Genomic DNA, 12255 nt, shown 5'->3' with positions numbered 1-12255 from the left:
AACCAGTACACACTGGTTTTTAGGTAATTCAGGTAACTTCATGATTTAAGAATTGCCTTTTCTGGGTTGGAATGTGCAATGAGCAGAAGAAGTGGAAAGAGGGGAAGCTGCTTAAGGCTCAAACAAGCCATTGTCCATTGGCTCCCCAGATTCTAGACAGGGCATTCCCAGCCCTATCTAGAAAGGCTGGCGGTTGAACCTGTTCTGTTTTGCATGCAAAGCATCTTCCGCACCATTGACCTACAACCCTTCCTTTATTTGTAAGACTCCCATCAGTGTCGTATGAGTAATATGGTTTGTAATATGTGATGGGCACTTGAGTTCAAAAGTGCTCTCTATAAGTGCACAGTTGTGAATTCATTTGAATAGGTGTTGATAAACACAATGCACTTTTTGTAAAATATAAAGCTTTAGGGTAATGTGTACTTCTTACACAGTCCTTGGTTTCTGGTATGCTTATGGGTGTCCCTTGCAACACATATTTTTGTGTGTGCAACCCGTAGTTTACCACTTTGCCCTTCATTCTTCAATAGTTGTAGAGGGTGCCAGTCACTAAACTAGCCACTAGGTGGTGGTGATGACCCATCACTAATGTTTCAGTCTCAGTTTCTCACTAGCTTGGTTTCCCTGTCGGGCTGCTTTCACAGGCTGCACTTAATTCCAGGAAGCATTCAGGGCACTGAATTTCAAAGAGGTCAAGTGGGTGGGTGTGTTTGTGCAACAATTAAATGGCAGAGTTAAATCTACCCCGATCCTTAAAAGCATCCAAGTAGAGCAGTCAGTCCTGGTGATTTCAGCATGTAGGATAAGAGCATAGCAGTAAATTTTCTAAATCAAGAGAAACTCTGAGGGGGTGTGTGGTCAGAAGGCACATAATGCAGCAAAACTCTTGAAACTATGCAGGTCTGTAACTGACTGGTCAGTGCCTGGATGGAAGACCACCTGGGAACTCCATGCTGCAGTGAGCTTCATGAGAAAAAGGTAGGTTCTAAATAACTCACAAAGGGTGCTGGGTTTCTGGTAGTACTTTCATAAACACAGGTGGTGGAGATGTGTTTGAGACCCTGGAGCAGGTTTGCTCAACCTAGTGCGTTACAGATGTTGCACTGCATCAGCCCTGACCATTGGCCATACTGACTGGAGCTGATGGGAGTCCAAAACAAGGCTGCCCTGGAGGATGCAGAGTGCCTGCTAACTAAAGAAGAGGGGAAATTATACCATCACAAAAAACATAACACCTCATCCATAAATAGCTGGCCGTTTACCCATGAGGTATTGAAGGAAGTCCAATAATAATCATATATTATTTGTACCCCACCCATCTGACTGGGTTGTCTGGGTGGCTTACAGCATATATAAAAAACTTGGTTACGAAACCACCTTCTGCCTGTATTATTCCCAAGGAACTTGTGGTGGAAGGGCAGTTGAGCTTCTACAGAAAATAACTGGGATGTAGCTGCCCAGTTGGGACGTGGGTGGCGCTGTGGGTTAAGCCACAGAGCCTAGGACTTGCCGATCAGAAGGTCGGCGGTTTGAATCCCCGTGACGGGGTGAGCTCCCGTTGCTTGGTCCCTGCTCCTGCCAACCTAGCAGTTTGAAAGCACATCAAAGTGCAAGTAGATAAATAGGTACCGCTCCGGCGGGAAGGTAAACGGCGTTTCCGTGTGTGCTGCTCTGGTTCGCCAAAAGTGACTTAGTCATGCTGACCACATGACCCGGAAGCTGTACGCCAGCTCCCTCGGCCAATAAAGCGAGATGAGCACCGCAACCCCAGAGTCGGTCATGACTGGACCTAATGGTTAGGGGTCCCTTTACCTTTACCTAGCTGCCCAGTTACTTCCTGTCCGTTTGGACCAAGAAGTTTCTCACTAAGAAATGTCATTCTGTGTGAAGGAATGTCTTGTTCATGTATGATCTGAAACCGTTTACCTAGCAGAAAAGGCCCTCCTGTGTTCTCTAAGACAAGCTTCCAAGTTATGTGTGGCATTTGTTTCAATAAGTGGAAATAGATCCACATACTTCACTGACTCCTGTGCTCATTGACCATTGCATTGTCCTGGATGTCCCCCCCCCCCAAAAAAAAATGTAAGCATCCCACACCAGCACCTCCATGGCATATCTAAATCAACTTTATTCACAATCACTGTTATCCAATTCTCACACTGAATGGAATAGTCTTTTTTTATATTGTGTGTGTGTATATATATATTTATATATATATAAACAAAACACAAAATTTGTTTTTAAATAAAGCAATTAAAAGATAAAATTCTCATTTCCTTGACATGTATCACATGAATTCTGGATCCTGACACAAAAATACAGAGGAAAATGAAACTGATTGTGATAATGCTCCCATTGAAATGTTCTTCTGCATGAACTGCCTTGCACTTCTTTTTGAGCTTCTGTAAGCCACCTCCATCTTTGGTCCTCAATAAATACATACATATCCCCACACTGAGTGGAAGGAGAATGTTCTCCCTTTCACACTCTTCCTTCCCTTGATTCCATCTTCAGCCAGATTTCTGTATGCCCAAATACATTTTTGTGCACAGATTGGCCTTCAAGCTTTGAACTTGCATGTGCAAAAGGGTGCTGCTGCTAGGGGGGGAGGGGGGAATACTGAATATCTCTTTAGGTGGAGGGAGCTGGCTTAGGTACATGAGGACACAACCCTGTGCAAGTCAAAGCTGGCAGCAACATGATTGATTTTCTCTTCAGCTGTTGTGTAAGGATTTGAATTGGGCCCTTGGCTTACCTGGATAAAAGAAACAGTTTGCCTCTGGCAATGAGTATGATTGACCTTAGTTATGTGCTCTTAGCACATGTTGCCAAAATCTTTTGTTTTTAAATAAAAACTTTGCAGACAACCATGTACCCCTTTAGCATGGACAGCCACCCTCTTTCAGACACTTGTACAGTGTGGGGTTCTTTCTTGATTCACTTCAGTCCAGTTTCCCTTACTGGAGTGGAACCAACTTCTCTGGTTGCCAAAAAGCTAATGAGTGGGAATATTTTCAAGTCAAAACAAAAATATTTCCTTCCACCCACAGTCCAATTATTATGGTTTCAGAATGCAGCTCCTGCAAATTAGCAACACCTTAGGAACACGTGTAATTTAGTTACTTTGGTTTATCACAATCAATAACAGATTAGGCAAAAAACAACATCCATTCTTTGTCAAGGCAAACCCTTTATTAGGGACATAAATTGGATCCATTATTTGTTTTAATAGGCTGCGATGAAGGAAGCATTTTTTTTTATCGACTTCAAAATATTCCTACTCATTAACATGGGGAGGATTAATTTTAAAAGTGGATAATATAAAGCACCAGGCACTGCAATCTGAACAAGTTCCTTACCCCTACTTTGACACTTCATAGGAATGACTCTGTAAGGAATACAGCATTTCAGACAAGAGCCCATTCCAGCAGAAGCACAAAAGGAGACGGTAAGTATGGCTCACCTTTTAAAAGCCTTACATTCAGAATTGTATGTGAACTTCCTCTCAACCAGTGACTGACATCTGCAGGCTCAAGGTTTTGTTTTCCCACAAGGGAAAATGGAATGAATAAATCCAGGCCTCATATTTCAGACAGGTTATTTGGGCAACCATAGAATTGTAGAGTTGGAAGGGACCACAAAGGACATCTAGTCCAACCTCCTGCAGTGCAGGAATCTTTTGCCCAAAGCGGGGCTTGAGCACAAAGTTGATTACTCTAGCTCCCCACCTGAACAGCATGCGAATGAAGTCCATTGTTGAACATGTGCATTTCTGGATTAGGACCCATCTATTCAGAACCTAATGGCATTTAATTTACTAGGTAAGAGTGTGCAGTACTTGAAACATGAATGAAAAATTAAATGAGCCTCATTTACTCATCTGTTTTTATAGCAAATGGGAATTTGAATGAAAATTAAACTAAAGTTCATACTCTGTTTTCAGCTGCATTGCTTTAGAGGCATTGCTTTTGCATTGAAGAAGTCTATGCACAGTTCAGAGAAATGTCACAGCAAGGGGGAAAGAGAGAGACCAGTGAAAGCTGTGTTCAGTTCACAGAGCATCTAGCCTGTGCCTCGGCATGCTTCTAAGAACCTATAAAATGGGGACCCATTCAGTGGGTCTAATGCCCTGGGGAGGTAGTAGATTGCATACCAATTGGATAGAAAACATCCAAGTTAAAACAGAAAACTGCCTGGGTCTTCCACTGAAAGCAATGGGAAAACAAATAGAAAATTAAACAAAAGAAACATTAAAAGTGACAATGAACCAGAAAACAAAACTATTCCTCACACACCCCTAGGTTTTAGAAATGTGTGCCGTGTAATTTTACTAGCCACAATTGTTTGTAAAATAAGAAGTGTGCTCCCCACAGAAGTGATGCCAAAGGGATATTATTAAATGCATTTTCTATAAAACATCTCTTCTAGAGGCAATATTTTTCTCATGCAGAATAGCAGCATCAACTATACACAGCATTTTAATTATGAATTCATCATTTGAAGACATGGTGCTAGTTTCTATGGCATAGTGTCCTAAAATATGAAGCCCTGGGCTGAAGTTTCCCAAAGCACCTTCTCATATTAAAATACATTCTAGGAAAATGTGAAAACTGACTGGCAAAATCTGCCGAGCCTAGGAGATGTTTGTGTTGTTACAGTACTTTAAGCCTTTGGCTATCCTACCCCACTGTCTCTATTTTTAAAGAATTGCTTTCTCCCCCTCACCCCATCCTTCTCATCTATCAATATGCCATAATAATAATAAAAAAAATACGTTAATTCATCTTTTGATATCTCCATTGCTATTGTGGATGCAACAATGCAGAGCTTCACCTCTGATTTTAGATACTATGTGAAAGCAAGATATATAGCCACAAATACCTTGTTCCAAAGCCATATATATTCACTTATCTGCTCATGTGGGGCTCCTGTCCCTACACTCTGCCTCAATCAGCTGAGTAGAGGCAGCAAATATTTTACTGGGAAGGAAATACACATGCAGACCTACTTCCTCTCTTCAGATAACAGAGGGAACTATTTGGGGAAGAGGAGCTCCTTGATCACAAAGAATCAGAACCAGATCAAGGTGAATGTGTCTTGCGTGAAATCTCCAGACAATGCCGGTCCTGTCTCTTCCCTATGTTACTGCATATTATGTCTTGCCCCAACTGCTGAAACAAATGTTATCTCTCTCTTTTTATACTATAGCTGTGGAGTAGACTGGATTTGATAGGAACCTTGCCGAATGAACGCAGCCTGTTTCTAGCCATGATTGTGCAAAAAGACTAACTCCAAAGTAAGTGGGCATATGACTACAGCCTTAGTTTGTAATTTTCTTATCTACTTATGGCCATTGGGCAGCTGTGGGGAACCTCCAAATGTTGCTGAGCTGTCATTCTGATCTTCCCTGACCCAGACTGGTCATGGTGGCTGTGGCTGATGGAAATTAAGCAACTTCTAAAGGGCCAAAGGTTCCCATCTCTGCTATAGGACATGAAAGGTAGTACCAGATGTTCTCTTCACACAACTTATACTGGAATAGATGCAATGAACTCAACGGAAGACAACACACACACACAGAGAGAGAATGGTCTTGTCAAATCCTGGTTCAAATGATCTTATGGTGCCACAGTAGGAAAGGGCTCCTGCCTTGAGGGGCATAAATTAACTTTCCATATCCTACTTGCCAAAGGCAGAGATAAATCATACGGTTGTCCCATCTACATCTGGTTTTCTTATGTCATAGCTATGGAGTTTGAGGCTTTGTGCTCATTTTAAAAAAATGCTTTGCAAGTGGTTGACACTGCAGAGGGCCAGATGCAAGCTACTAGTGGAATAGGAAGCTCTTTAGGGATTCGAGGACAGTTAGAGAGCACAGATGAGCACCTCGAGGTGGCAAGACAAAAAGCAAGACACAATGGTTTTTGGTGCGGGGGGGGAGGGGGTAGGAAAAATGCTAATTTATGTGGGCCAAGACTAGTGTGAGTGAGCAAACTCTTAGGAACTATAGCTTCTATTTTTGGTTTGTGACTAGGTGAGTCAGTTTTCCTTTATGCAAGGGATTGCTACAATCCACCTGCATTGTTTTTTATCCTGAAGTGCCTGTAACCTATCACATGGTACAATATCCATTGCCTTGATAAGGGTCTACTTAGATTGACAACCAACAGCAAAGTGCTTGCTGGCTCCCAGCCAGTGAGGAGTTGGCTGTGTGCAAATATTCAAAGTGGCATTTGCAGTAACATTCCAGCAGTTGGATCCAGTTCATGCAATGGCGGCACATGACCAAACCAGGCAGGCTTTTCTTTTGAACACCACATGCGCAGGTGGTCATATGCCCAAACAGAGGCAATTTTAACTGAGGCCTTTTCTGCACATCCAGCAACATGGACACTAAATTTCAAGAGGTGCCATTGCTTAGTATTGCACATCACAGTATCTTTACAGATCATGAGTCCTAGGGGCAAGTTGACTAGGAATGCCTGGATGGAGGGAAACCAGTTATCTATATTCTTTGGACCACACCTGCATGAGGCAGGTGTCAATGAGGTGGTTCAGCAACCACTGTGCTGATGATCCCCATAAACCAAGGATGGGGGAACTTGCGCCTCTCCAGCTGATGCTGTACTACAGTTGCCAACATTTCTTTCCCTTGGCTATGCTCACTGGGATGTATGGAAGTTGAATGATATCTAGAAAGCCACAATTTCCCCATCCCTATTGTAAACTGTGGATTAGCTAGGTCCAGCACAGGCTGAAGCACCCACAAGTGCTCAGACAGCAAGTACTAGAAGAATCAGTCCAGTCCAGGAATATTACCATGCTGGGTATACTTCAGACAAGAGTCTCCTAACTTTTTCCTTACAGGCAGCGGCTGCTAGGTGTTGCAGGGAACTTGGGTCTTTTAGAAATGCTGTGCCCCAATCCTCTTGTGTTGTTTTTTTTAAGGACATCTGTATTAAAAGGGTTTTCTGCCTTCCCAATATGAGTTGGCCATCATTATATTTACAGCCTCAATGCTATACAGGCAACTCTCCATTTGTACAGGGGCTGCATCCCACAGCGAAAAACGGCGCACACACAACATGGGAATTGCCTGTACATTTAGCCTGGCGTGACTCTGATGAGGGCAAAACTGTCCACTAAGTTGGTGAAGCGAAACACTTTTCATTGGGGGAAATGAAAATCTCAGACACCAGCAATCTGCTGTCCCTTTCTGAATGCTTTCTTAATCTACCTCTTTCCTTACCTAACTCTCTCTGGTGTTCATATTAGGGAGCTGAGGCTGATGAACTGGGCTGCGGGTTTCTCCCAGCTGGGGTATTTGGTGGCATTTCAGAAGTAGTTAGCCCACTTGGTGCCAGGTGACGATAAGCTGCAGTTCCGGATGCATGTGGGATTTGTCGAATGGAACACAGAAGATAGTGGAGCTGCTGAAGAATGAGGCCTTGTTATTGTCCATCACAGCACAATCAGCTGCAGCAAGGCATGGAGGGAAACACCAAGAATTCAGTCAAGCCAGGTAGATTCACAGTGCTGGGAGCAAGAAAGGCCAGAACAATTGTCCTTCACATGTTGGGAAGAATACTTTAAAAATCCTTCATAAAACCAAATAAACATTTTTTAAAAACTAAGACAAACTGCTTCAGGTCTCTCTTTTTTCATGATAACAAAATAGATGCAGCTCTGTGTCACACATTCAGCTTGGCCAAAGGTTATTAAATTACCGATGCTTTTGCTTTCCTTAAAAGCAGAGACAGATGTTCAGTGTCCTGATAAAAGGCCTTTGTGTGCCTTCTTCCTTATGGCTTCTAAAATGCACTCCATCATTTGCAGAAAACAGGTGTGAAGGCACCCCTTTGGCCATTGAAAAAGCCTCCTGGTGCAATGCTTTAAAAAGAAGAAGGAAACCAGTGGGTTTGGGAAAGCAGCAGGGGGAATGCTCATAAAGGATGCAGTGTCATGCTGTAGCACTATCAGCAGCTGCTTCCAAGGGTGGGGTGAACAGACTGGAGTGGAAAGGAAGAGAGCATTTATAGAAAGTAGAACTTGAAGGCTGTCAGTTAACAGTGAGACTCCCGTGTGCAGCACAGTACAAGAAGAAGCACCCAAAGATCACCTTCCTTAGCACCAGCATACGCCACATTCCCTTGGGATCCAGCTGCCACTGATGTGCATTTGTGGCCACTAGGAAAGCTGGCAGAGGCAGTTCCTTCCCATCGGAATAGACACTTGCAAGAGATATTTCTATGGGGGGAGGCCATCCCTCTTGCTCTGGCAAGTGGTTTCAGTGCTCACATGGCTTGTTCTTTTTCTACTCCACTTAAACGTCCAAAATGTTGAATTCATTCACATAATGAAACTGCTAACATACCCAAGAAAATCTGATTATTCTGCATAATTTGATCCTTGCAGGAAGGTGGGTGAGTGGAGCCAGAGCTAGGGAAAGAGGAGGAATGCAATTCAACCTTTCTTGACGGATGGACATCAGATTGTTGTCAGTAGCTCTCTGCTAGATGCCAAGGAAGGAAGGAAATGTTTAGACCTCAAATTTCTGGGATTTGCCCACATGTAGCAACATTCAGAGTTAGTTGCACAGGGAAGGATGGGAATTTTGGCAAGCTGGACAGCCCCTCCCCACCCTGTTCTGTTGAGTTGTCATAAGAGAGCATGTCCCCTGCTGCCCCTACCCTTTTCCTGCCATGCTGCTCTAGGTGCTGCGATAGGTCTTGATGATGTCCTTGATGGCACGTCTGCAGATAGGACAACAGGCATTGGCCATCTTCTTGAGTTTGAGCCCGCAGGTGTAGCACAGACACATATGTCCACAGGAGTAAATCACGGTGTCCACCGTGTTCTCATAGCAGATGGTGCACTCGTCATTCCAGGACCCTGAGATGGAGGGGGAAAGGGGGGACTCTGGCATGCTGACGGGAGAGTTTGGAGCTGTGCCTGCAATATAAGAAATGCTGTCACTCTTTTTATATGTAGTCATCTCTACCCAGGGATATCAAAAACAAGATTGCTGGTCCAACACATCATATTCTAGAGGTTAAGACAATGAGAGAGAGAACATCACTCCACACCCCACTTCTGTAACTCCCAGATGCATCTATCTGACCACTATCAGGAAGGCCAATACTGTGCCAGATGGACCATTCATGGGTTCCAATATGTCACTCAATGTACTCAATTTCCTGCAGAGGTCAAGATTATCCCTCTCCCCCTTGCAGTTTCTACTAAAATGTGATGGCCAGCCATGACTCGATAGGATGCTGCAATACCAGTGCAGAAGCGCAATAAGGACTTCAGAACATGGCGTCCTCCCCCTATTGCTAGTAGATTTCCCTAGCTCCTGGAGTCTTTTCATCCATCCACCTCTCAGTCAGTGTCAAATATATTCCAAAGTCACCGATGGCTTGGATCTTGGAAGCAAAACCCATTTGTGCCAAAGAAATTTGTGCCAAATTAGTGCAACAGAGTCTAGTCTCAGAGTCTGGGGGCTCGTTGGGCATATAAATTGGATTTGAATGTGTAACCTGCACACAAACATGCAACTGCAGAAGTGTTACTTTTCTCCCATAAGTAAATTTGGTTCTCTGTCCGTGTCTGTAAGAACAGAAGTACAAAACTGCATCTCCACACAACTGTCTCATTGGTTTGTTAGGGTGGAGGGTATCTCTTCAAAGTGATGAACACTGGGCATTGATAAATTTCTAGAGAACAATAATTTGCCACAAGGCCACTTCTAAAGCCCCCTACATCCATTATCTGTGTGAAAGTAACATCCTGCGCCTGCAGAGGAGTAGAAACAGGCTCCGGACCTGCCTCTGGCCTTGGGCATGTGGCCTAGCCCTGCTTATAGATGTCAATGTGGTTGATGTAGTTGTCTGCAAGGAAGAAGCAGCTGCACATTTATAGGGCTTCACACGATCCAACACCTGCTTGCCAGGGTCCCGAGTGCACGGAAGCCTAAGTACAAGCTTAGTGTAAGTCAGGCCTTGTTTATGTGCAAGGGATAAACAACGGCAGGCAGTGTGTCTGATCACTGGGGTCCACGCATCAAAATTCAAGTACAAACATAAGAAAAGCCTCCTGGATCAGTCCAGCATCCTGTTCTCACGGTGGCCACCCAGATGCCTGTGGGAAACCTGAAAGCAGGACCCGAGCACAAGGGCACCCTTCCTTCCTGCAGTTTCCCGCAACTGGTATTCAGAAACGTTACTGCTGCCAACTGTGGAGGAAGAACCAACATGGCTTGCATCTAGATTTGTGTCTCAACAGTAGCATCCACGACAGATGGGCATCCAACCTCTGCTTAAAAACCTCCAAGGAAGGAGAGTCCACCACCACCTGAGAGAATCCATTCCGCTGTTGAACAGCTTTCTCGGAAGCTTACCAAATTATATTTGAACAACAAAATATCACCAATACAGCACCATTATAAAATCTAAAATCACTTTTAAAACAAAGAAAAGAGGAGAGGAATTTTGCAATGACAAATGAGCAGAGATTGAAGACTGCCCCAAAGTGCAGCTCCTGCACTTCTTGGGGCAGGAAAGGAAAATGAATTTAGGAAGGGCTCTTACGAGATGCAGTAATTGAGGCTGGAAGGGGTATAGTTTGGTGCTGTAGAAGTACTTACCACTGACTGAGCTGCCAAGTGGGCCAGATCCACATGTACTCAGAATGGGATCAGAAATGCCACTGCAGAGGACGGAAGGAGAGTTTGGAGATGAGGTGGGTGAGCTTGGTGCAGAGGGGCCCAGTCGCTCAGCCAGGAGAGTAGAACCTGCAGAAGGAAGTGAAATGCTGGTATAGTTTCAGGTTTTTACTGAGAGGTAGTGTGACATAGTGATTGGAGAGGCCCAGGTTCAAATCCCTGCCACAACAACTGCTCAGCCACAAACTCACTGGTTGTTTCTGGACAGTCTCTCTCCCAGCCTATCCTACCTCACAGGGTTATTATTAGGAGAAGTGGGAGAAAGAGAACCATCTATAGGTCACCAATATTTTTGGACTAGTGGCAACATTTTGAATGTTTAAAGAGTGCTGGGAGCACCGGTCATAAAATGGTTACTCTAGGGATAGAACATAGCATAATATAAAATTCGAGAGACAACCAGCCCTGACAACCTTATGCTTATCATGGGAAGACAGCTATGTCCTGTTGGTCAAGGCTATGGAAATCACACAATACTTAGACGCACACAGAGAGGGAGAAACATACACTGAGGCTGTCGCTGTCTAACAGCAACAGGGGGCATTCCTCAGTATCAGGAAAAAATACACAAGGTCACCACACTACACTGACTCTCATTTCACAAAAATTGCTCAGAAAGTATTTGCACTTTTTATCTCACAACTTTCTTTCTGGGAGGGCAAGAGACTTAGCTATTCTTTTCCTGAAAGCTCAGAGTACTGGTCACCTGCCCAGGGGCACCAGTGAAAGCCTTCCTGGGCACCATGGAACCTGGGGGCACACGGTTGGCAACCCTGACCTACACAGAGGAAGAAGCGGGTTATAAATAAACCAATACTTATAAAATAGTAAGATTTGGCATTGACATTAGCTAGTTAGCAATTCTGGGCAAGAGTCTGGAATCTTAACTAGGGATTTGAACTGCTGGCACCATTGTTATTTGGTAAGATACCCACCCATGCTGCTTCGCACAGCTCCTTTTTTGGCTACCAAGAAGCCCCTGTGGCTGGGACGAGGGGTCTGGTGGAACTGCAAGTATTGAGATGCGTGTTATTCTAGATATCTGAGCTGTGGAGTGAGAAATAACTGTCATACCCAAGGATGAGAAGACCAGAGGTTTGCGTCAAAACACCCTGTGAGCAGTATCTGCATTCTGTTTGCTCTAAACACATCAATCACACATTGTGCTTCTGTTGCCCAGCACTCACTTATTTCTGTTTACATGGAAACAATCGCCATGACACAAGCCTCACGTAATTGCATACTTTAAAAAAAAAAGTCAAATGAACAGAATGAGCATGGCATCAGGTGTGATGAAGAAACAGAGTGACAAAGAGAGAAGGCTCCAAAGCACAGTGGCAGAGTATATGTTCTGTGTGCAGAAAGACTCAAATTCAGTCCCTGGTATCTGCAGTTTAAAAGGATCAGGTAAAAGGTAACGCGAAGAAGATCTCTGTCAGTGACCCTGCAACGCCGTTGACAGGCAGACTAAATAGGAAATGCTGGACCAGATGCACAGGTATAAGGCAGCTTCCTATGTTCCTAAAGAA

General features: G+C 44.1%; 1 protein-coding gene across 2 annotated transcripts in view; it reads right to left on the bottom strand.

The window, feature by feature from the left end:
• Positions 1-4379: 4379 nt before the first annotated feature.
• Positions 4380-12255, bottom strand: part of NEURL1 (neuralized E3 ubiquitin protein ligase 1) — a 134164-nt gene continuing 126288 nt past the window's right edge. The window contains exons 5-6 of one of the 2 annotated variants that reach the window (XM_083616506.1): positions 10649-10795; positions 4380-8955 (exon numbers count right to left, since the gene is read on the bottom strand). In XM_083616506.1, the coding sequence (XP_083472632.1) occupies positions 8714-8955; positions 10649-10795 (389 nt within the window). In that variant the 3' untranslated portion in view covers positions 4380-8713. The remainder of the gene's footprint in view (positions 8956-10648; positions 10796-12255) is intronic. The other variant, XM_083616505.1, reaches the window with a different exon arrangement.

The sequence above is a fragment of the Podarcis filfolensis genome (genome assembly GCF_964270895.1).
Source record: "Podarcis filfolensis genome assembly, chromosome: 5".
NCBI lineage: Eukaryota > Metazoa > Chordata > Lepidosauria > Squamata > Lacertidae > Podarcis > Podarcis filfolensis.
The sequence above is the reverse complement of the archived record's forward strand: the minus strand, read 5'-3'. Positions and strand labels throughout refer to the sequence as shown.